The sequence below is a fragment of the Euprymna scolopes genome, chromosome 24, assembly GCF_053919585.1.
Source record: "Euprymna scolopes isolate OS-2025 chromosome 24, ASM5391958v1, whole genome shotgun sequence".
Lineage (NCBI taxonomy): Eukaryota > Metazoa > Mollusca > Cephalopoda > Sepiida > Sepiolidae > Euprymna > Euprymna scolopes.
In genome coordinates, this window is record NC_136505.1 from 35,033,738 (window position 1) to 35,061,300 (window position 27,563).

At 31.0% G+C, this 27,563-nt stretch overlaps 1 protein-coding gene across 2 annotated transcripts in view; it reads right to left on the reverse strand.

Moving 5' to 3' along the window:
* The window catches only part of LOC145246655 (neuronal acetylcholine receptor subunit alpha-10-like), a 1,821,427-nt gene that overhangs the window by 430,273 nt on the left and 1,363,591 nt on the right, over window positions 1-27,563 (reverse strand). For both annotated transcript variants that reach the window (XM_080108363.1, XM_080108362.1), the window contains one exon: window positions 2,090-2,134. In XM_080108363.1, coding sequence (XP_079964489.1) covers window positions 2,090-2,134 — 45 coding nt within the window. The remainder of the gene's footprint in view (window positions 1-2,089; window positions 2,135-27,563) is intronic.

A 27,563-nucleotide genomic window follows, 5' to 3' on the forward strand; every position in this document is an offset into this window, starting at 1 on the left:
CGGTGATTGAATCTGGTAAACATTCTCGAACAGTTCGCAGCTATAGCGTTTTCTCGATATACGGTATAAATATCCTTGGTCACTTTACTCGCTGAATAAACTCGATTAAAAGCGAGAAAAATGTGTCGAAAATGTAATATTTTTAATCTACTTGACAATCAATTTGACGATTCTCACAAATGAGAACAGATTATATAGGCAAAAAAACAAAAACAAAAAAACGATGAACATTGTCTTGTAGAAATGAATATGTCTTTTCTAATGATATATCACAGTTTGCCAAATAAAAAAAACATGTTTTAGAACAAATTTGTTCATGAAACGGCGGGAACTTATGCAACAACCTGATAACTCGTAATAGGTTACTGATGAATCGTCCCATATGAAAACTGAAAAAAAAAAACTATTAGAGAATAAATTAAAATGAATGTTTAAAAGAATATGCAAATTATCTAGATCTTCTGCTATTTAATGCAATTCTACGACCCATATATAACAAAGTTTTATTTTTTTTTCAGGGTTTATAATATGAATAGCAATACACAAAACCTCCAAATTTATAGGAATATATACATACATACATATATATATATATATATATATATATATATATATATATATATCATCCAATAGCAATTGCTTCTACGGCAGTATTGTATTTAGTAAAAACTTCATCAAATGATGATTTTATGTTCAGGGGCATGGTTTCAGGGACGATTCATCATTACGATAAGCCGGAAACGCCTTAGAAATACCTCACGACGCTACCTGACTTTGTTGGGTTGCTATAAATCTGTGGAATTGCAATATTCATGATGATTCAAATAGATTTGTTTCGTATGTTTTATGTATTTTTTCCAATATAACAGATAAAGCATAAGAATGTATATAGCAAACGTTTTAGTCCTATTAGAAACGGTCAAAGGTTATAGATCGTTTAGTTCTAACAATACTTTATGCAAAATTGATGGACGAATATGTTTAAATATGTGCTCATTATTACAAAATTTTCTAATCCTTTTTAATCCAGTATTGAGTATCGGATGGTTACTATAATACTTTATTCACTGCACCTACTAATAACATTCGTCATTAAAATATTTTTGCCAAATCGGAACTGTAGTTTCAGAGAAATATTCTAAAGCAAAGGAATAGCGTGGCTATGAATTCCTATTAATCCTTAAATGTGAATAGAAAGGATATCATAAAACTTAGTTCGTTTCACCTGATCCATACAAAATGTCAGCTAGTTGGCGCAGGATTTTCCGACAAAAACATAATGAAGAGACAGACAGACTAAATAATATATATATATATATATATATATACATACATATATATATACATATATATATATATAATTTAGATAAATATGAATTTATATGGTGAAAATATCCGCCAACTATACTATATTAATATGAAAATGCTGATTAATAAATAGAGCTGCTTGTTATTATATATATATATATATATATATATATATATATATATATATATATATATATATATATATATACATATATATATATATATATATATATATAAAATATGACCATATACATTAAATTTAGAATGAGTCAGAGAGGGTAAGTTTAAATTACAATCAATCTTCGTACATGTATGTAGCACTTCCGGTTATGGAATAAATGATTACACGTTTGAATTGTATATCACATAACACACACACACACACAAACACACTCTCTCTCTCTCTCTCTATCTCTCTCTCTCTCTCTCTCTATATATATATATATATATAAATTAGTTCGGAGAAAGGTCCCTCAACAAGTGCGTCAGAACGAAAACCTAACCATGATAAAAAAAAAACCCAACTCAGATTGTATGTGGACATAACACGTTTAACAAGACATGCAAAGCTAATCCTGCAAGGAACAATCCAGGGGAAATGTATAAGAAATGAAAAGACAAAATCATGATTGGACCGGGAAAAGCTTCGATGTTACCCAGGCAATCGCCCATAACCACGCCAAATGGAGTCAACTGGTCCACTGATCACTCACCACGCAGCGCCCATTATGACTCTGGTGGGGTACGAGATCACTAACATAAACAGTAATTGAACACTTACTTGTTCGATCCAGACATTCGTTGTTAGCACTTGGTTAACCTCATCCTGGAAAATAATAGAGAAAAGAGGATTAGAAATAAAAGAATCAGACGTTAAAATATTTAACATATTAGCAATCATTTAGAAATATTTAACATATTAGCAATCGCTTAGAAATAGTTAACATTTATTTGCAATTAACATTCACTTTTTTATGGAAGTAACTCTAGACAAGTCATGAAACCAATGGATTTATGAACCTAAAATAAAACATTACATGAAAGGCATGGACTAGATAACGATAAGTTATAGACGGATAGATTCTGACCCAGTAACCAGCAAATTCTTGCCCTTTGTCAAAACCATCATTCATGAAGTGTGCGGATAAAAGACGACATAAACGGAGCTACAGTTGTGTTTTTTTTATTGCATTTTCATCCCAAACAGTGAAAGTGCCACTTTGATGTAATGGGTTCGTATCTGGGACATAATTGCAGGACACTATGTAGGGAGTTGAGCAGCAAGATAACTGTTTACATTACCCTTGAATTTCTGCATGTCAGTACAGTCGGAGAAACAAGAACCCGGAGGGGAATTCCAAAGTCTAGTAGTTCTGGGGAAGAAACTATTAGAGTAGAAAGCATTCTGGCATCTGGGGATCTGTACTGTGTAGGGTGAGATTTTGCTGCTTGTGGGGTTTTTTACGCCGATGGGTTACAAGGGATTGTAGTTCGTCGGAGCATCCTCCACTAAAATACATGTAAAATAGGCAGAGAGATACAACATTCGACGATGAGACGGAGGCTGAAGCATAGCTGCCATCTCCGGACCAATCAGGTTAGCGACTCTCATGAAAACCTATTTACAAATCATGAAAATGCATTTCAAGATTAAAATTAATTGACAAACAGTTACTACCAGAAGTTAAGCTTAATACTGATAAAATTTTATCTCTCAAACCCCTTTATAATTTTGTAAACTAAACGTAATGAACTTCGATATGCATAATCGATATAAATAAATTATTGAAATGACATTTAAAAAATTATAATTGTTTTAACTATAACGGTTAACGCATCTTTAAAATAAAATTTATAGTAAAATAATTTTATTAATGAAAATTAAATTATTGCAATAAAATATATCGTGTATGTTATTGTTATTAACTATTTTTTCTTATAAATTTTCTCATAGTTTACTTTTCTTATAACACCTTTTTAACATTATACTTCTTTTTATTTTTTTAATAAAATACTTTTAGGGTTAATAATTAAAGATCCTGCCCGTCAAACAATATGGACGTCTAATTATGCTTTATGGAAAAATATAACAAAAACCCAAACGAAATTAAAACTGAAATATTTTCATACATTAATTATTTGTTTTTAAATAACGGAAAACCGTCAATTTTGTAAATAATTACACAATACTTTACTTCAAATAATCTTTGGTTTTTAGAGTGTGTTGGTTTCATATTTCGTTGCAGTTTTATTCGGTTTTCATTTTTACATAAGACCCGACATTAGGTAACCATCTTGTTTAAACATGATCTTTAATGATTAGTTATTTACATATAAATACAATGCATTCGAAAATGTATACAAAATGTAATTTAATTTTACTAATATGAATATAAATTTTATATAATTACAAAGTATATATAGAAGTCAAAGTATATTACTAATCTACCTGTACAAAAATAAGGTATTATAGAGAGTTACGTAAATACAAAATACTTGATGGATTGTAAACTATGTTGTACTTACAACAAATAATTTCCGAGATTAAATTCGACACACTGCAGTGAAATCTAACTACTTTATATTCGACACTTTGCTCTCAATACTTGATTTTTCCAAACTCGGCACACAGTTGTCGAAACTCGCAACTTAAAAACTCTCAAATTCCACCCACTATTTTCGAAACTTGCTACTCCAATATCCAAATTATAAAGCCATTTGGCCTCTAAAAAATCACGCTTTTTTTTTTAAATTTAAACCGGGAACCATCTAATTTGCATATAAAGTGACAATATCTCCAGCATATGAAGAGAAGCCGCAGACGTTATCGTCTTTTCTTATCTTTTTGTTGGCACCGGGTACTAAAGACCAGCGAGAGAACAGTTTTGTAACAATTTCTTAGACATTTACTTACATAAATTTTGATTAATTTAAAAAAATATTATAGATATGATACACATTCCTAAGTTAATAGATTTTAAGGTATCAATAGCAAAGTTCAAATCTCACATAGTTTTTTTTAATAATTATTTTTAAACACAATATTCGTTCATGAATTACAAGAACTAAAGACCACAAAATAGATAACATTGGATAAATATATTTTTAAATCAATTTACTGTTTATTTCTTCCACAAAATACAAGATATAAGATAGATTCTGCATTTGTTTAAAGCGAATTATTTCGACTTTAAAACCGTTTGTAATGTTACTTTTTGCTAAAAGAAAATAAACCTAAATACATTAATCATAGTTACTTACTCTCTAACGTAAATACAGATTGGCTTATTTTTGCTATATCTTTCTTAAAAACAACTATGCATCGGCAGAATCTTAATAAGGATGAATATTGATACTCTCTGGTACTTTATTAACATCGCTGAAAGGGCGGTAATATATTTGTAAAATACTTAAAAATATAAAAGAAAAGTGCTGTTTAATTTAAAAAGTAATTAATACACATTAATACATTGTTAAGATTCGGTAAATCAAAATTATTTAATATATAATTAATAAACATTTTAGAGTAATGTCTTTAATATTTTGTAATAATAACGCCATGTCATTTATACAGGTTGAACTGGTAAGGTCAATTTCAACTCAAACACAACCTATAGATAAATATTACATATAGAAGATCATATCAGCTTTTATCTTTTTTGAGAATTCTGAATATATAAATGCCGTTGTATTTTTTTTCACTACTTATCAAAACCCGGAAGCCACTCAGGGATAAAGGGTTATTGCAAGTACATTACGTTAGTGTGGAGATTTGATGAAGTGTTTACTTAAGGGGCGGTTCATTAGGAATTTGTTAACGTTGGACTTGAAGACATCCAAGTTGTAGTCCGGTGGGAAGCAAGCAGAGTTCCACAGGCGTGCAGTTCTAAGAAAGAAGCTTTGTTCATGGAATCCACGTTTTGATTTAGGCACAGATATAGAGTGGGGGAAATTTTTCACAGTGGATTCAGCTAGACGGGTGTTTTTCGTGAAAGATTGGCGAGGGGGAACCAGAGATTGGAGTTCAGACGAGCACCTGCCATGGAAAATTGTATATTATATTCTCAATTGTACTATACATTAATACGCTCCACACTCTTAGAAAGAGTTTCCTCCTGAAATCTGAAGGCTTGTAGAGGTCATAACTCACATCTTTTGTTATGAATGTCGTGAATTATAACTCGGCGTGTATGCCGTTTGTAATTCCTAACTTTCATATGGACCTGTTTTGTTCAACCGGCATTGTGCTTTCTTTGATGTTTTCACTGCTGGAAACAATGTAAGGAGATTGCTTGCAGCATGTATTCCACTGGGCCCTTATGGAACGATAGTTCATGTGCATATCAAATGTGTGTGCTTTTTTTTTTAAGTATCAGTTATCTCACGCACGTGCCTGCGAACATGGCCGCTAACAAAAGAGAAACTGTATTAATAATTAAATGTCATTGTTGAAGAACACAAATTTAGAAAAAAAAAGATCACAAAAGTAAGAACGAAGCAAAGAATTGGAGAACGAAAGAAAAAGAATGCGAACGAATAAGAAAAAAGTTGCAAAGATATGAAGTTAATAAAATAAATATGAAAATTATGGCCAAAAAAAATGACAGAAATAAAAAAAAGTGAAAACGATGAAAAAAAAAATGGAAACAGTTATTAGAAATAAATAATATTAAAAAAAATGTCATGAGTCAAAGATAAAAGCCCTTCGGCTCAAAAGAAAAAAAAATAATTGAGCTTTAGAATCAGCATTGACTTCTTTGATATTAAACATTGGGTATCTAGTCAGCATCCTACGATTGTTAGCTGGCTTTATTTCAGGTAACTACAGACAAAACTAAATAATGTTTGGTTATTTGAATAGGTACAAAGTGTAGTATCTGTTCTGATGCTACATTTTTCTTGATCAGTAAAGGATAAATCTTTCAAGGGTAATGCAATCTTATTTTTTGTTCAAATTATGAGTGCTCTTTTTTGGGGCTGAATTTTCCCACATTAAATACGACCTTGTGTCTGACATTGTTCTCACAAGAAGGCAAGCAAATAAAAAGAAAATACAACACACCAAACACAGGTGAATGAATATGAACAGCGCAAAGAAAAATGTACGCAATTGACCATTAAAAAAGCCGAGCAACGAGTGCTGTTATGAACACAACCATTAAACGATCATACCCTTCAAATATATGAAACATGATTTCGAAGATATATCACTGATTTTGAAAACTGCCAGTAGTTTATTACAATGAGCAATAGATACGGCATCAAAGATGTCGATGCGATTAACGCTACGCCAGGAAATTAGGCTATGATAGGGCTTGTAGTATTACGCTGTGTAACAGTATAGGTCATATCACGCTTGAGAATCAGACAATTTTCCATGGGCTAAAAACTCCCATTTGCTTACTTACGTAGCAAGATCGATATTAAACATGAGACTCTCTTCACATACATATTTGATCATTAGGTTTTGTAGATTCTATTCATAGTAGAAGCATCTAAATAGGAGACTAAAGGATGATGGAACTGCACAATAAATTGGATAATCTCTACTAATAAAGGGATGTCTATTTGGTCAGTTTTAATTGCGCCAATTACTTAGGTTAACTAATGTAAATATGGGTTCCTTTAGCAGCAGTAGTGTTGGAAATATAAAACAGTAGTTATTTTTATTATTTGAATATTCAGACTACTAGTTTACCCCTAGAGCGTTATTTGCTCTGCGTTTCGGTCGATGTAAACTATTAAATTCTCGCTTAAGGATCCTTGGGAGAACGGATATCGTACTTGGTAAAATTCAGTTTTAACCGACATCATTTAAGAGGTTAAAGGATAAATCCGCAGTCTAGACGATACCATCAATACAATTGCGAATTACTTTGGACTTCTATCCGAGTATGGATGATGAAACAAGAATGTGCTTTGTCCGCTTATTAAATAAAAAGCTATGTTTAAAATCCCATGTAAAGATTCCCGAGTTCAACGGGCAAAACGTTGTGCGACTTATACACACGATGAGAAGAGTAGTCTTAAAAAACAAACCAATACAAATTTTCAGTCTTCGTGTCAAAAGTTCTGAAACATATTTATGATTTTGTAGTAATTTATATCTCTAAAGCTTATTCGTTAAATTGGAATTAGGTAAGTATTTTCTATACTAATTCCCATACGTACACATGTACACATTAATAGAAATTGTTACAGCATAGAGAAAATAGATCTCAGCTCGATTTATGTTATTGAGGTAATACTATTTAGAAGTAGATCTGTAAAAATATAGTTGGATTAGAAAATTACAACTTAGGTCTATATTTACGAAAAAGAATCGAAATAGGTAAGAGAAGAACGATTATAAGGTGCACAGAAAATTGAATGTATATTTTTTAACAAGAATCACCACTTATCAAGATTCAGAGCCCACTCGAGGATGGAGGTTTATGAATGTAAGGTGATAGTGTAGTAATTGTTAATGGTGGAAGTTGATTTTATTCATCAGTGATGGGGAGGATGGGAAGATTATATGTGATCTCAGAATGCTATGAGAGAGAGTGACGGCAAAAATTTAGAAATATTGAGAAATACTGCTGTTTGAAATTCTTCTAACTTGTGCATTGGTTGCAACTTAAGGTGAATGATACAAGTACACTATTGAAATGTCAAATCACTGCACTAGAAGAATATATGAGCACCTCTACTATGCTATAACTCCGGAATAAGGAAAGATATTCTGAATTATACATCAATTTTTAAACGCCTACATAACTTAAAATCATTATCGAAATGTTCGTTTAAATTTTTATGTTTATTCGTGTTTTTTTGGTTGTCCTGAATAAATTGGTTACATTTATTTTTTTATTTAAGATATAAGGTAGAAAGCATAAAATAACAGATCGCTCAGGGTTCTAAAGGTGTCGATTGTTAATAGCTGCATGTCAGGTTCTACTGTAACGCAAGATGGCTGAAATGGTGATCGTATTAAGAGGAAAAATAACCGATTATGAAAAAAAGAAAAAACATCCTATGCTAAAAAAATCTAGAGGGAGGCCAAATCTGTCTGAAAGAGATCACAGAATCTATGTTAGGATTGCGAAGACAGAGCAAGAAAAAAAAAAAAAACACGGTCACCAAAATTATAGCAGAGCTTTGAAATCATCATTATAATACCGTTTCAGCAGAAACTTACCGAGATCTCCACAAATGTGAATTTCATGGGGGATCATCAGCAAAAGAACAGACAACCATTTACAGAGATGTAGAAATGTCATAAATTGAACTCTACAACAGTGAAAGGGTGTCATTGTCTCCACTAAATCATATTTTACTCGATTTTCGACCTCTGGTCGTTCGTACGCTTGAATATAGCCGAAACAAAACCCAATCAAAACAACTTTCCTCCTGATGTACAATATGGACCTAAATCGGTAACGATTTGAGCATTACATCTTCAATATTTCTAAGCCGTATAAAGATTCCTGCATAAAAGAATCAATAGGTCATATTATTTAAAAGTTTTGAATGACCAAGTCTATCCTATTATCAGGGAACTATTGCCAAACAGAAAATACTATCTTTCAATATAATAATTTTATGGCAAAGGTCGTAACTGAATTCCACAAGGAGCATCCAAGTAAAATATAACATTTGATCCCCATGTATAAATATTATTGAATATTCTTGGTATATAAAAAAAAACGAGCGAGAATTCGATATCCTCCATCCCTGTTTATTGAAAGAACTGCAGATGATTTTGGTCGAGGGGTGATTCATAAGCGCTCTAGAAAAGTTACATTGTGTGAATTCAACATATGTGATATTTAATCATTTATTCACATTAGAAAAGAACGTATTAATATGTTTTATTAAAAATTGTAATGAGTTTTCATTATTTAGTCCAGCCTTTATCTATTTTAATATATATATATATATATATATACATGTATGTATATATATATATATTTATATGTATGTAGATATATATATATATATGTAGATATATATATATATGTATATATAACAATATATATATATATATATATATATATATAATATCCGTAAAGTCTGACGAAATTATCGAATCGTTAACTTGATTCTGATAGTGGAAGCATGTGTAACTAAGCAGATAAAATGGTAATATATATATATACATATATCTATATATATGTATATATATGTATATGTATATATATGTGTGTGTGCGTGTGTGTGTGTGTGTGTATAAGTTACACGTCCATCAACGTTTGATCTTTATTGTAAGACTTATTCAGGAAGTAGACTTCCAAATTAAAGACTAAACGTTGAGGTACGTGTGGCATGGTATTGTTATATATATATATATATATATATATATATATATATACATATATATATATTTATATATATATATATATATATTTATATATATATAACTACTTAATTTACTCACATAAAATTAATATACGAAAGTATAGATTTATGCGTAAACTTTAAGTATTTACTTCAAAAGTGAAAAATGACTATATATATATATATATATATATATATATATATATATATATATATATGGCACAAGGGTCTCCTCAGGAAAATTAAAGCATATGATATCACTGGTAGAAAACTTAACATAATTAGGTCCTTCTTAGATTAAAAAAAAATCCAGGTTGTCCTCGACGGTCGTACGTCTAAACAGTGGGATATAAATGGACCTCTATTCTTCCTAATATTTATTAATGACCTCCCCGACAAAACTGCCTCTGAGATGGGTATATATGCTGATGACATTACACTCTATAACAGGCATGACAGGAAAACAAATGAACACATATCTAAAGAAATGGCAAAAACACTAGAGGATGACCACCAATCTGTAGTGGAATGGGGACATAAATGGATGGTCACTTTCAATGCTGCCAAGACTAAACTGGTTTCCTTCAATAATTACAAGAAACCTTCTCTGCCACCAATAGCAATGGCCAGTGACTCCCTGTCCGAGAGTACATCTTTCAAACTGCTTGGCCTAACGTTCACAGGTAACATGAGTTGGAACAATTATATTGAAAACATTGCCAGGGCCGCTGCGGAAAATGTAGGCTCTATCTACCGTGCTAGAAAATTACTGACACCTGAAAGTATCCTGTACCTCTACAAGACCACCATTCGCCCATGTATGGAGTATTGTTGTCACATTTGGGCTGGTGCATCTGCTCCTAGTCTCTCGCTCCTAGACAAGGTTCAAAAGAGAGTCGCCAATCTGATAGGCCCTGAACTGGTATCTAAGCTTCAGCCTCTGTCCCATCGACGAAACGTTGCATCCCTCTGCCTGTTCTATAAGTACTTTAATGGTGAACGCTCTGACGAACTGCAGACACTTGTGCCCCCACGACGTAGACACCCTCGACAAACCGACAGGCAGCTAAATCCCACACCACACAGTAGAGATCCCTATATGTAAAAGATCTTTCTACTCCAGTAGTTTCTTCCCCAGAACCGCTAGACTCTGGAATTCCATTCCAAGTTCCTGCTTCCCCAACTGTACTGACATGCAGAAGTTCAAGTGCAACGACATCTTGCTGCCAAAATTCATGATGTTGACCATCTTCTAATTTATTCCTTAAATTCGCTTGACGTTTACAATTCTTCACAGTATTGTTTTCGTAGCGTAAAATCAATACTTAATTATCATAGCAATCAGTGACTCTATTATGCTCTTAACTACTCCAACAATTCAGGACAAGATCAAAGTGTAGTATCTGTTCTTCAGATGCTGCACTTCTATTTCTTGTTCTCTTTCGGTGGAGGAGAAATCCTTCACGACTGAGACAATTTTTATTTTTGTACCTTTTCTCCACGTTAAAAAACGACCCTGGTGTCTAACTCTGTCCCGTGGGGAGGCATAGTAAATAGGTACTCCAACAATCAATCCGTCATAAGAAATTCATTTCCTTTTGATGAATTGATTTTCATCGCTTGAGTCATTGCTGCATCTACTATATATATATACATATATATATATATATATATATATATATATATATATATATATATATATATATATATATGTATGTGTGTGTATGCACGTATATATATATATATATATATATATATATATATATACTAGTATACTACATATATATATATATATACTACTATATATTTCTATAAATTACTACCTAGATCTACCTATGTATTGAACACTGTTCAAGTAAATACTTAAAGTTTACCATAAAATTAAACTTTCGTATATTAATTCATGTGATTAAATAAATTATCATACTATGCTCCAAAACAATTGAGCACTCTGAAAAGAATTTATTTCACCACACCAAAAAAATAGATATGAAAAGAGTTATTTTTGAAACATCGCTAAAAAAAGATCCCCAGACCTAGCAAGCATAGCTATATTATTACATCAATTCCAAAAATAGATGAATTAATACGCCGAATGCGATGGCGAGCAAATTTCTTCCTTAAAAATGGACGCATAAACAAAAAGGAATCCTATGGTTTTAAAACCCTAAAAAATGCAAAAGCAGTAGACCTTTTGATAAACTTTGAAAATTACCTCTTAAACGTGATTTAAAATTTTGAATTCTACAATCAACATAACCATTTCCAAAGGAAACTAAACAAACTCGTTAGAAACTTAAACTACTCTAATAAAATATTTGTAGAAATTTCTATAAAATAGATAAACAAGAATACGATTGGCTAACTATAAACTCAATAGAAGTTGCGTACATAAAAACGCGAGATAAGCACAACCATTCGCATAAACCTAAGGAATCATAGCGTGGACGAAACGCGGAATATTCTGAGTAGCTTAATTGTCATATATATTTTTATAATTTACTATATATATATATATATATATATATATATATATATATATGTATATATTTATATATATATATATGTATATATATATATAAAAGGTTTAATGATTTTACCGATATATTTTCATTAGATTTTTAGGCAAACAATTAAACCTCGATTATAATGCGTCTTACATGTTTTTGATGAACCACGAAAGATCTTTTGAGACGAAATTTTTGTATGAAAAAAATTAGAAAAAAAAACATAGTAAATAGAGATATTAAAATTATATACTTATATATATATATATATATATATATATATATATATATATATATATATATATATATATTAATGCACTCCTGTTTTGGAGTTGAATCGTTTGGAATCTAGACAAAGAATTAGAAACGTTGTAGACATACAGATACAGCGAGGAAAAGATTGAATGTCAGTTTATATTAAAAGCCGTTCATCGTTATCCTGTATCAATTAATTAGTCCAGGTTTGGACAACAAATATCACATGGAAAATAGTGACAAGATTCACGCGAGAAAATGATACCATTAAGCGATTGTCGAGGTAAGCAGAGCGTAAAACTGTTGATTATATCATGCCCAAGAGTCATGTTCTTACGCGTTGCATCCTTTGACTAAACATCCCATCTGTTTTCCCGCTTAACAGCATCGATCCCAAACGATATGAGGTCTTGCGTATCGGCATATTTAAAACGAAGCTGTCGGTGGCCTGCTTTTCGTTTTCCGGTTGATAATTCGACATAGAAAATGTCCTTCGGAAACCAGCCGTTTCAAAAGTCTGAACGTGGACCAAACCGGCAGAGAAATCGTTGCTTCAGGAAATAGAAACATGCTGGGAAGCGTTGTTTCGTCAAGGACTGAGATAAGATAATCACGCAAATATATATAAAGCGCACATTCTATACAGGCCTGTGACTATAAACGTATATTTCATATAAATACAGAGCAATAATTTAGTACCTGGCCAGCGTTGCCAGTTAATAAAGTAAAGGTGTTTACAAATGAAGATAAAAAATTCGGATCTTTAATTCTGTGATAAAATTTCATTGGGAAATAGTAAATTTTGACGTTTTATTACAGACATAAATCTTAAAAATTGCCTACCCACTAATGAAACAGCTGTAATGGAAACAATCCAGGAAATAAACGAAGGTTATAAAAAAAAAACGTTAGTCTTTGAATTTTCAACAAAATTTTACACTATATATATATATATATATATATATATATATATATATATATATATATATACAGAAACATGTTCATTAAATAAGATTTCACCTTTTATTTGTACCAATCCTTCAATTTGTGAAGCTCGATGTAACTACAGAGCATACGACAAATAAGTGCCAAAAGTCTGTATTTCAAAATTTAAAGATTTTGTTCGTCTTTTATTTCTTCAAGTACGTCGACATGCATAATTCTTGCCAGCAACTGTTTCGTAGCGCAGAATAATTCATGTAATTATTATGTAAATTCTTGAATTTATACAACCCTTGATAATTGTTAAGTGCCTTTTCGTCTGCTGAGTTAAAGTCGGAATAAATTCAAGAATTGACATAATAATTAAAGGAATGATTTCGCGCTACGACACAGGTGCTGTTAAGAATAATGCATTTCAACGTACAAAAGAAATAAACCGTCAGATGGTCAACATTTTGAAATTTGGAAAATAGACTTTTTTCATATATATATATATATATGCATATATATATATATATATATATATATATATATATATATATATGTATATGAGCAAATACAATTAATGAAACTTGAATATAAAGAAAAACTGCAATTTTATTATCTGACAACGAAATACTAAATTGAAAATTTAGAAATCCGTACACCGCGGAGTGTCACAGTGTGTCTACTTCTCATCATAGGAAAGTAAATGTCACAATATTATTATGAATGCTATTTCAAGCGTAAAGTGAAACTGCAAAATATAGATACCAACATATTTACATAAAAGAAAAAAGGTTTTTAAATTGCATAGCAAATTTGAGTAGCTATAGTAACAAAGAGTTCTGGAATATCAAATAAGTAGAGGAAGTTAAAGGAAATTCTTAGGTTAAAGGTCATAATTGGTAATTTCTATATGCAAATTCAAGACAGGTAAATCGGATGACGTAAATTAAAATCAAAGGCAGAGAAGATCAAAAAACAAGTTTGAAGAACAGTTAATACACAGAAAGGATATATATTCTAAAAATGGTATATTACTTTCGAAATAAAAATTATTCCGAGATTAGAAAATCAAAAAGCAGACGTCTCGGCTCCAATTAAATAAAACATCCCTTTCGTAGGTAGATTAAAGACGAAATGAAGAAAGAGGAAAGAATTATCCTAATTTTTCCGCGGTGAACAGGAGAGAGGTTGGGGGAAGTCGGTTGGAAATAGTAACGATTGCTATGACCCAGACACTAATACAAGCCTTTAGATTATAAAATAGGTCAGACGTTAAAATCAAATACATTAAATTTAAATTTAAATAAACTACATGCATATATATTATTGAGAGATTTTTTCTAAGATTGCAATAAAAAGATTTTTTTTAATTAATAAGGTTAAAAATAATAAAAGTATTTTAGTTTCAAGATATTTAATACAATTAAAGAAAATTGATAAAATTAAAAACATTTAAACGTATATAAAGATTAAATTTTAAAGCCGTGTTTTTCTCTGGAAGTATTATTAGAAAGCATGTCAAACTCTCGCTAGATTATTATTGTTGCAAAATATTACATAAAAATGAATTTATTAATTTAAAATCAATTTACAATTTAAAATATAAATTCATATAAATGTAAATATTTAGATAGAAACGTTAACATGTACACATGTAGATGCTATTAGGAAACTATTATAATAATAAACCGACTTAATGGCTTAATGGGGAATATTTTTCTAATGCGAAAATAAATATACAAAGAAGTTAGAATAGCATAAAATTAAAGTAATAATTGATAATAATAATAAAAAAGAATGCAAAAATAAAAATGAGAATGCTATAAAATATTAAAAAATAAATATACTGAATTAAATACTAATAGGTTACCAAAACAATCTAAGAATCCAATAGTAAAATAATAAACGATAGATATATTACACTACTTTTGCGAATAATTTATTCTCAAAGGCATGACTTGGTATATCAAGGTAACTAAATCAAGTGAGATTTATAGATATCCTAGTTGCAAAATCTATGGCCGAAAATAAAAATTGATTTATGGTAAAAAAAATGGAGAATTCAAGGGATTGGCATTTATATGGAAGGGAAGAAACATTCCATTAAAAATGGAAAATAGTATATAGCTTAAAAGCTCAAGTTTTAAGAGATGGGGAAAAGGCAATACATATATATATATATATATATATATTTAACCTTTATATATCTAATTTTAAATAAATAAGAATGTAGATATACAAACTACTAACTATAGTGGGGGTGATAAGTAGTTAAATGGATTAATCCAAATCTTATAAATACAAGACTGATAAATTAAAAAATTAAAAAATTAAAAAATGTATCCATTTTAAATGTGGAAATTGATGAATCGCACAGGTAAGAAATTCATTTTTATACTATGAAAAGGTTAGGAATTACAATTAAAAATAGGAAATTGGGGAAAAAAATTTTTGTAACTTTTCTTCTTCCTAAGATTAAGGGTGGTGGTGTTTGATCAACACTGCTAGGGAGCCATGATGTAATACACTGTTTTGTTTTTAAATCCCCGAAACAGTGTTTCATGGTAAACAACTGATGATCCCTTGAAAAATATAAAAAATATAATTAAAAAAAAAAAAAAAAAAAAATTGGTATTATAGTAAATTTGAGAGTTGATGCAGTGATTGCAGGTGATTAAATGACTTACTGACTAGATGTTTTTTTAATGAATGATAAAAAATAATTTTTTGTGTGGTTTCAAATGTTAAAAACTTCAAAGACTATATATATATATATATGCATAAGCACACATATACACGCACGCATACACACACACACACACACACACACACACACACACACACACACACACACACACACATATATATATATAATTTTTATCCCCATACGCAAATGCAAAATAGGCATATACATACACAGATAAATGCTATCGTAATTAAAGGGATAATTTTAAATTAAGGTAACATCATAAGGATGGTATTTGAATCTTTTCTCTTGTTTGCAACAGAAAAAAATCTCATTTTCTGTGTCAATAATATTTATACTCTGATTAGAGGTAATTATGCTAACAGCTTCAGAAATGCCGAGTCGACAAGATTTTGAGCCTGGAGTGTAAGATCTTTATTCATCAAGTATAGCAAATTTCATAGAAAAAGGAGTATCTAAGTTTTCTAATCAGGTTATTAGAATTATTCCTTTGGTATTATTAGTATTTTGATTATTAAAAAAGATAAATTATTATTATCTAATTTTTATCAATGTCGAAGTTGATCCGTTGTATGTATAAGATTTAGGATGTTGTCCCTTTCGGTTATTAGGTAGGAAATTATCATTAGCGTCAATGCAAGGATTGTTATAAGTATTTGCAGATACTGCAGGTTAAAGATTAATAGAGTTTGTATCTGGGAGAAGACTGGACAAATTCGTATTGCGAAAATATTTAAGTGACATTATTTATTATCATTATTCCTATTATTGTAAGTATTCAGAGCAACTTGTCTAAGGAAAGGAACGTAAGATTTTGGCGTTTGTAAATTTGCAAGTGGAGGGTGGTTTGTGTGGTAGTTCAGTGACAGGAATATATAACATTCTGTAGATACAACATTTTGGTAGAGGGCATTGAGGTTAATTCTTCCAATAACAGATTTTTTAGTTAGAAGAAAAGAATTTATTAGGTGGATTTCATTTTCCTATTGTTACAAGTGATATAATCTGCGCTAAGTTTAGCATTGTGGAGTAGGAGATCGTAATTGATTTTTTTTATTATATAGTGTGCTATATTTACGTTGATACTTCAAAATACTTTTCTATAATTTTGCAAAAATTTTATCAAAAAATTGGAGGTATCCTTTCTTGTCCAGTGTCTATTGTCGAAATGAATAAGTTTGAATTCAAAATCTGTTATGTCGAAATTTATTTTTGCGAATAATATGACCTTATTTAATAGGATTGGTGGGATTACTTAGTAATAATTATTCATATCAAATGTAATAAATATAAGTCTCTGTTTATTTTTTAGGTTGAGGAACCAATCAATTACCGGAAATTCTGTTTATGGCCCTTAAGGGTAAACGTCGGGGTTCCTCTTGTAAATATTTCTGTATGATTAGGTGATTTATAGATTTGAACAAGTTTGTTGCATCTTTATTTATAGTGTACTACAAGGGACAATTCTATAAGATATATAGTTCTTTATATATAACTTTTTGTAAGTGGGGGTAATGAAGCTTGTAGTAATTCTTGGTATTATCGGCGGGGACGAAAATATTTGATTTTTTCTTTACTTTATATGAAAAATTAATTTTTCTAATAGTAGGGTTGGGGTGATGATTTTTTTGGGGTTGATTCTTTTAATTAAAACCATCAGAGATTTTTCTAATTCCTCGAGGAGAGGGTTATTTTTTTTCATTATATATATACTATTTTTACACTTTATTTTCTTGTATATGAGCTCCTCTCTATTTTTGGATCACTGGGCCTTTTCATCTCTGTTGGATTGTGTAAATAAATATTAAAAATATTATATATTGTTTTAAGTTTATTCTCGTACTAAACTTATATATATATATATATATATATATATATATATATATATATATATATAAATGAACGTGTCTGTGTGTATCTGTGTGTCTGTGTGTGTGTCGCACTAACTCTGTCAATTTTTAGTCTACAGACTTGAAATTTGATATACAGGGTACTGAGATTTGGGAAAATCTTTGTAATTCATTTTCGGCCAGAAATTTGGCTGTTATGGGGTTAAAGTTCAACGATTTGACCTTTGAGAACTCTACCAAACTCCACCGACAATTTTGGGCATAAACACTTGAAATTCTAGATATAAGTTCCTTGAACATGGATCTAACTTAATAACTTGATTGTAGCCCAAAAATAAATGTTAAGGGATCATAATAGGGGTCAAAGTTAAAAAAATTGACCGCTTTTTTTTTGCTCAACATAGACCTTCAAACACCCGGGCAACGCCGGGCTGAAATGCTAGTATAGGTATATATTTGAGAACCCCAGGTAAGAGTACACGAAATAATTACACGCAGTGACTTTCGTTTAATGTTTCTATTCTAATAGCTTGTAACATTTTGTACTGTTAATGTCACAAATGCCAATGTATAAATTCATGTGTGTACTCGATGACTCATACATAAAAAATAGACACAAGAAATAGGGCGATAAACATGCACGCATATTTGCTTGAAGTAAGAATTCTTTAATAAATATGAATATATATATATATATATATATATATATATATATATATATATATATATATAAGCATTAAATATGTACATCTGCATTTAAATTTCCCCTGTCTGTTTAAATGTATGTATATATGAATGTATGTATTTATGCATGTATGTATGTTTTTTTTGTCTGCCTAAAACTTTCGACACAGGGTACAGGTTTTCACGAGATCGGTATCGTTTGTAAGCGCTATCCTTCGAACCACGAATATAAAACAAAATGGCTAAACACATTAATTCCTTCACCCACAACTGGCCACTTTTCAACAGAGATGTGTCTCTTTTTTTCGTCGATATTTTAGAAAGTCATGCCTTCTTTTCGATTGACTAGCCTTAATTTAAACCTTCACCACTTCCAGTTGGCGCAACGATAAAGACGTCAAGATTTTTTTTTCATGTTCTCTTCTTCCTTCTCGATACGGGTTCGAGTCTGCCTTCCTACTTCAACTTTTTATGCTCAACACACACTTCCAAACACTCGGACAACGCCGGACACCCATGCTATATATATATATATATATATATATATATATATATATACATATATATATATATATATATATATAAAATTATGAAAAATAAAAATTTTGTGAATTACGATATTCATTAATCCATCAAAAATTTTAAAGAGTAAGTATAATTAAGCGAAAATCCGTAAAGATGGGCTCATTTAATCAGAGGTTAAATATTACTAAAGCCTGTATCGCAAATTAGGATTAATTTGAAAAAAAAATCTATAAATATATGATACATATATAAAAATGTTTCAATAAAAGAAAAGAAAAAAACAAACAATGATGAATAAACTAATAAATTTATCAGTTAATTTTGTTAAAATAGCGGAACGTGTCGAAATTACACAGGAGACTCATTCATATGTAATATAGTGATGTTTTAATTCTGTAGATGTTCAGTGTAAATGGAGACGCTTTGATATCATTGTATTTTTTATTTAAACTGCAAAGTATTTGTCTAAGCTAGCACGAACGCTCAGTACAGCCCGGTCGTAAAGAACGCTTAAATATGGTATTTTAATTCTTGCAGATTTCCTATATATTATTACAGAGTGTATGTTCTATCAATTTTTATCTATAATAAAGTTGCGATTTCAAAAATTAAAAAAAAATTATCCATATGATTGGGGTCATTAGCTTGGACCGAAACCAAAATAAAAACTTTTGAATATATATATATATATATATATATATATATATATATATATATATATATATATATATATATATATGCAGACACACACACACTCACACACACACACACACACACACACACATATATATATATAACTACAACGCTTAGTCAAATAAATTAATATACGAAAGTATAAATTTATGCGTAAACTTTAAGTATTTACTTCAACAGTGCTCAATACGTATGTAGAGCAAGGTGGTAAGTTATAAAATATATATGGCGATTAAGCTACACAGATATTCCGCGTTTCATTCACGCTAGGATTCCTCAGGTTTATATATATATATATATATATATATATATATATATATATATATATATATAACTTAAGTTCCTTCAGGCATAATCGAAACCGAAACCAAAACTTATGAAGAATTCTTGATAAAATTATTCATGACAAGAAATAGAAGAACATAACAATTAAACGACCCGGATGTAAACGTGACACACAAAAGAACACACCGTATAAATATATAGATTATCTATTTATCAGTCTCCGTGTTAAGATTTATATATATATATATATATATATATATATATATATATATATATACATGCGTATATGTGCGTATATATGTGCGTATATATATGTATATATATATGTATGTGTGCATATATATGTGTATATATCTGCGTGTGCATACATTATACACATACACACGCACCCCCATATATATATATATATATATATATATATATATATATATATATATATATATATATATATATAGTGCCGGCATAAAGGATGTCCGCATTTAGAATGTTTTTCAAAAACTGCAAATTTAAGTAAATTTAATGTAAATGTTTAAACAACCTATACCTCATTTGATTCGTGTTTTATTCCTCTATAATTTTACCTGGTCGATATTTGACTTTTAATTGAAATAGTCTAGTGCACATATAAAGTTTTTAAAATAACATCAAATTGATAGACAAAATGAAAGTCCGCAACAACTAATTCGCTTAAAACCAGCTTAAATTATCGCCCCTAAATCAGTTTAAAATATCCACCAACAGGCAACAAAGCATCTCTAATCGTAATTTTTTTTGTTCCAGTTTATACAATGAACAATTAGTCCATATGCCACGACTTTCTCTTAGTGGTCGTCAAGAGCTCATTAATCTCCACCTTGGTTTATCCAATCGAGAAACGGCCACATTTTGAAATGTGATGAGAAAACGGTACGAAAGACAGGCAGTGTCCTTGATGCCCCTTAAATCTTGTCGTACTAGAGTTACTTCTAACAGGGAACACAATGCTATCAAGATTCGTAGCCTAAGAAAGAGATTTGAAACGGCTCCCCAAATCCAACAACAGTGAAATCTTGTTAAAAAGTGCTCTCTTTCTACTCTCAAGAACAGATTAAAGGAATTTAATTTCCGAGGATATGTTGCAAGACGCAAGCCAATGATTTCTGTAAAGAACAGATAGCGCCTTCTGGACTTTGTCAGTCGCAATGAAGATAATGACTCTTCATATTGGTCCAAAGTGCATTTTAGCAACAAAAGCAAGTTTAATAGTCTAGGCAGTAATGGTAGTCAGTACGTTCATCGAAGGAAAGACGAATAATTTAATACTAGCTGCTCGGTTTCAACGCTGCAAGGTGGTGGAGGTTTTGGTGTGGGGCATTATTAGTACCAATGGTCCAGGGCCTATAGTTCGCTTGCAAGGTCGAATTAATTCGACCAAGTACAATAATATGTTGACTGGGCATTTTCTACTCAACTTTGGTCGGAATTCGGATGATAATCCTATCCTCATGAAGGATAATGCTCCCATTCACACAGCTGGCAATGCCAGGTGGTTCCTGGAAAAGCGTGATATTCTGTGTTTGGATTGGCCTGCACAATATCCAGACCTCAATCCTATCGAAAAAACATCAACAAACAACTACGCAATGATAAAATATTGCACAAAAATTAAAGAAAAATGGGATGCCCTTTCCTCGGAGCAATGCTGCAGTCTAATTCAAGGAATTCCAAACGGATTGCAGGTTGTAAACTTGCAGCAGGGTTATGCTACTAAATATAAACTAGTTCATTGTGTTACTTTTGTATTTGTGCTGCATAAATGTCCTACTGTTACATTTAAATAATTTTTCATTGTGCAGACTTTCTTTTTGCCTCCTCAGTGTGGAGTCATATTTTTAAATCGATATGAATACTAGAATATTTCAATTTAAAGTCAATTATGAAAAGGTAAAATTATACAAGAATAAAAGGCCAATCAAATGAGGTATAGTTTGTTTAAACAGTTACATTAAATTTAGCTTATATTTGCAGTTTTCGAAAAGATTACGAATGCGGATTTTCTTTTTGCCGCCTGTATATTATTTTCAAGGAAAACAAGAGCAAAGAACAATTGCACACAAAGTTTTCTCCAGTCGGCTAAGCTGGTTAATAGACATGTTTTTTTTATTCTAACAGCTTATAAAAAGTTCATATTGCATTGTCAACGTAAAAATCCATGAATGATGTTGTCAAAGCGTCGTTAAACTACACGTCAAGCGAACACAACCCCTTTTTATGGAGGGTATTTGCAAGTCGGGCCATATTTCTTTACTGCTCTCGCCATAAGATAGTCATTTTACACGCATCCACAAATCTTTATAAAACGTTTCTTTTGTTGTGTCAGTCACTAAATAATACTGTTGAAATTTAATTTCTTCGTTTAAAGGACACATAAATGAATGAATTTAAAAATAACATATACTAGCATGGGTGCCTTGCGTTGCCCAGGTGTTTGAAGGTGTGTGTTGGGCAAAAAAAAGTGGTAGTAGGAAGGCAGGCTGGAACCCGTACCGCGAAGGAAGAAAAGAACGGGGGAAAACGTGACATCTTTGCTGTTACGACCAACACCAAACCGGAAGTGACGTAGGTTTAAATTAAGGCTAGACAGTCGAAAAGAGGGGATAACTTTCGAAAATATCGGTGAAAAAAGCGACCCCTCCATGTAGAAAAGGGTCCAATTGAGGGTGAAGAAATTAATGTTTTTAGCAAACATTTCGGTATTTGTCGTCTGAAGGGTCGAGCTTAAAAACGATACTGATCTAGGTAAAATCCATCACCCCTGTCGAAGGCAGACATGCACACATACAGAAATGCACACATGCACACATCCATACATACATACATACATACATACATACATATATTTATATATTGATAGCTCAAATTTTCGATCCAAACCGATTAAAAAGCTTACCCTATCTCTGAATACCATTTATGTAAAATTTCAAATGTTTAGACCAGAAATTGTCTGAGTAATTTGGTAGAGACCGCAGAGGTATTTTTTAACCATTACCCCTATTATGACCTCTTAAAATTTATAGTTTTGGGCTCACATCAAGTTATTAAGTTAGATCCATGTCCAAAGAACCTATATCTACAATTTCAATTGTTTATACCCAAAATTGTCGGAGGAGTTTGTTAGAATTCTCAAAGGTCAAACTCTTGAACTTTGACCTCTTAGCTGCCAAATGTCTGGCCGAAAACGGATTACAAAGATTTTCCCAAATCTCCTTACACTGTATATCAAATTTCGAGTATGTAGACTGAAAATTGACAGTTATTGTGTAGGGAAATGTACACAGACAGATGCACACACAGATAGACAGACAGACATACACTTTCACTTTTATAGATATATAGATTATGCCATGCGTATATAGAACCGGACGAATTAAACAATATTTTAAATGGCAGAATCGAAATGCCATTTACACAAATAATCATTTTTAGGCTAACATTGTTTAAAAGTGTGTAAAAAAAACTCACTCGAGGAAAGAAACTACAGCAATTATTGCTGCTATTTAATGATTAAGACATAAAATCCTACCATAATTATCATTTATATTATCTGATATATCATTGGAGGACTGTAATTTGCACAAAAATTGCTCTTATCTAGTGTTCCTGATACGCACCGTGCATAAGCTTTCCATGATATCAGCCAGTTGTTTAGCAGCCGATAGAACGATTTTCAATTGACATTTACTATACTGGAAATTATGTATGTATGTTTCAAAATATTGTGAATCATATTCAAAATAACACAAGTTCATAAACAATTTAGTCATTGTACTTATCATCATCATCATCATCATCATCATCATCATCATCATCATCATCATCATCATCATCGTTATCGTAATCATCATCGGTTAAGTATACGTTTTATATGCTGGCGTCTGTTGGACGGTTTTCAGAAACAAATCTGCGGCCTGGTCTTTATTTATACCAATTTCTCTCTCTCAAGACAATACTTATCACTTTTGTCGATATTTTTACTATGTAACGTTGTCCGGCAACCAACATGTTGTAGTCTCAGTCGCAACACGATCAAAGAATAAAAACGAACTTCAACTCGATTCTTTTGTTTTACAACGACATTTATTTTCTCGTTCTCTGGTTACCACTGTGGCGTCCCTATCGTGTTAGTCTTTACGAGCGTCATCCAAGCCTCTTACGTGATCTCAAACGTTCTTCCCGTCTCTAACGTGATCAATTTTTAGAAGTATTAATTTTTCTACCAGTGACGTCATTTCGCATGTATTTGTATACACACGCCCATGCTGTGTTATACGCGGCCCTATCCTGTGGGCTGACGCTGCTACTTTAACTGTTATATATCTGCTTATCTAACAATTCTCATACATTCTTCTAACGTGATCATACACCGGAAGCTGCGTTTTCTGCAGGCATATGTCCTGATTTAATCTTCCTCTTAATACATCGGATTTAAGAATGTGTTTAATAGCCTCATTACATTACATAGTCATCGTATTATTCTTATATCATTACTCACCAAGCAACTTATGTCTTCAAGCCCTTGTAGACACGATTTCACTTCCATACAAAATAACACTTATTAAAATGAGCAGAGTTCATTTTAAAAGCAATATTTTGCAGTTCGTCCCCAAGTAATTTTTATTAATGATCATAATTTACGCAATAGATTCGTTATAAATGCGGATTCCCTTTATAATATCCTCCATGCCTTTGTCGCTCGCTATTTCTTCGCAAGTTCACTACCACAAATACTTTAAATATTAATTTAAAATTAATTTAATGTGATATAATGAATACAAGTACATCCTGGTCTTTCCTCCTGCAATATTGTGATCTGCTGATTAAACCATGAATAGTAGCTTGGAGAGGAATTCTGTGAGATACGTTGCAAAGCACATCGCATCACACTACGAACTCCGCTACGTTTGCCTATCCGTCTATAATGTGATATATCAGATTTATTACTGAGGCAAGACAAGTCAGCTATTTAAACGCTATAACGATATATATATATATATATATATATATATATATATAGAGAGAGAGAGAGAGATATAGATATATATAAAAATATTATTGAATAGCACTGAATTATTCTGTTTTACAATTTTCCTTTTTATCTTCTCCAATCTCCGAATAGTCCTTTTTGCGTTCTTCTCGAAATTGTATATGTTGGATCCATAATCGCGAGTGCTTTCCACAGAAGTACTTCTATCATCATCAGACATATTGTAGAAATAAATGTAGAGATTGTTTTTTAATTTACTTATATATACGTTTTTTCTAGTCACGTGGTAATTTGTTACAAGTTCTATTCAATAATATTTGTCTAAATGAGAAAATGCTGCCTAAATTATATACACAATATATATATATATATATATATATATATATATAGAGAGAGAGAGAGAAGGAGAGAGAGAGAATAAATGACAAAAAGTTATAGCCTAAAATTCATGATGGTCAAGATCTTATAATTTATTCCTTTAATTAAGTTGACTTATACAATTGCGTTACGAAACAGATACTGTCAGGAATTATATAAGTCAACTGAATTAAATCAATAAATTATAAGACGGTCAACATCATGAATTTTGGAATATAACTTTTTGTCACTTATTTTCTATATTGCTCTGAAATCAGATTGAGCTTCTTATATAAGGATGGATAATATAATTAGAGAATATATTTCTACAGAAATATATATATATATATATATATATATATATATATATATATATATATATATATATATATATATATATATATATATTGGAATCCTGCAGCGGGAGGTGCCAAATGCTATGCTACTGTCTCCCTCACTCTCTATCTTTGATCCATATATCTAGTTATATTCGCTTCCATTAATAATCAAAAGGCAAATAGATTAACTGATCTCTATTTTTCTTTCTCAAAAATGAACTGCTTGTGGTTTTTATAAGTTAACGAACTTATTTATTATTTATAATAATAGAGCACATAATAATGGCATACGTAATACATGTTTTAACGATGTTTTTATAATTGTAAGCAAATTCTAACTATATTAACCTCGAATACATCCATTTGACCCCAGCTTACCGTTATTATTTTTTTTATTTTCAAGGAGTCAGTTTATATCTTAGGAATTACTTTGAGTAAACAGCGCTCCTCACTGATGCCTGTAGGGGTTGCTTCTACAACAATAAAGAGTGTCTTTATCGGCACGTGTTTCAGGTTTAAATATTGAAGCAAGGTGTTGTTTAAAATTATGTACACGTTATCTCAAAGAAGATGTTTTCAAATTCATCTCTATGTAATAAAATTATAGACCGTAATTATGCATAGCGTTAACTCGGCATTTGAAAACCTTATGGTCGATAACAGCGGGAAAATATGTTATCGATTTTCATCTGTTTTTGATATCTTTTAAGCAATATACGTAAATTATATTGGAGTAAATAAATAGTGAATACATTAAATTGCCAAAATATATTACGATTATATATGACTGGAAGCATGAGAGTATATATACATATATATAAGAATATATATGTATATATACATATCTAGACACATATATACATACGTATATATATGTATATGTATATAGACATGTATACATATATATATACATATATGTATGTATATATACAGACACATATATATGTATATACATATATATATACACATGTATATATGTATATATATATATATATTACTAGTACTGTTATCACTTTCCAAGGCTCGGAGGCAACTCAAGGATAAGAGTTAAGAGTTAGGTAGGCTCTAAAACAAAATGAGTCTTGGTGGCAATTACATAGTGTTAGATTATCTAAATGGCGACTCAACAGGAATCTATTCACGTTAAACTGTAAGACCACCATGTTATAGTCAGCCAGAAAGCAGATAAACGGTATTGTGTTTCACAGACGGCCAACTTTAGGGAAGAAACTCTGCTCATAAAATTTTTGTTTAGTTTTGGGAACAGATGGGGCGTGAGGAAAGTTATTGGCAGTTGTTTCAGAAAGATGAGTATTTGTTGTGAATATTTTCCATGGAGCGACCATAAATTGGATGTCAGTCGAACACCTACTATATGATACTATCGATAGAGCAGAGACAGACTCGCAACGTCCCTTCGTGTTAGTCTTCACGAGCGTCATCCAAGCCTTTTACGTGATCTCAAATGTCTTCCCGTCTCTAACGTGATCAATTTTTAGAAGTATTAATTTTTCTACCAGTGACGTCATTTCGCATGTATTTGTATACACACGCCCATGCTGTGTTACACGCGGCCTTATCCTGTGGGCTGACGCTGCTACTTTAACTGTTATATATCTGCTTATCTAACAATTCTCATACATTCTTTTAACGTAATCATACACAGGACCTGCGTTTTCTGCACGCATATGTGCTGATTTAATCTTCCTCTTAATACATCGGATTTAAGAATGTGTTTAATAGCCTCATTAAATTACATAGTCATCGTATTATTCTTATATC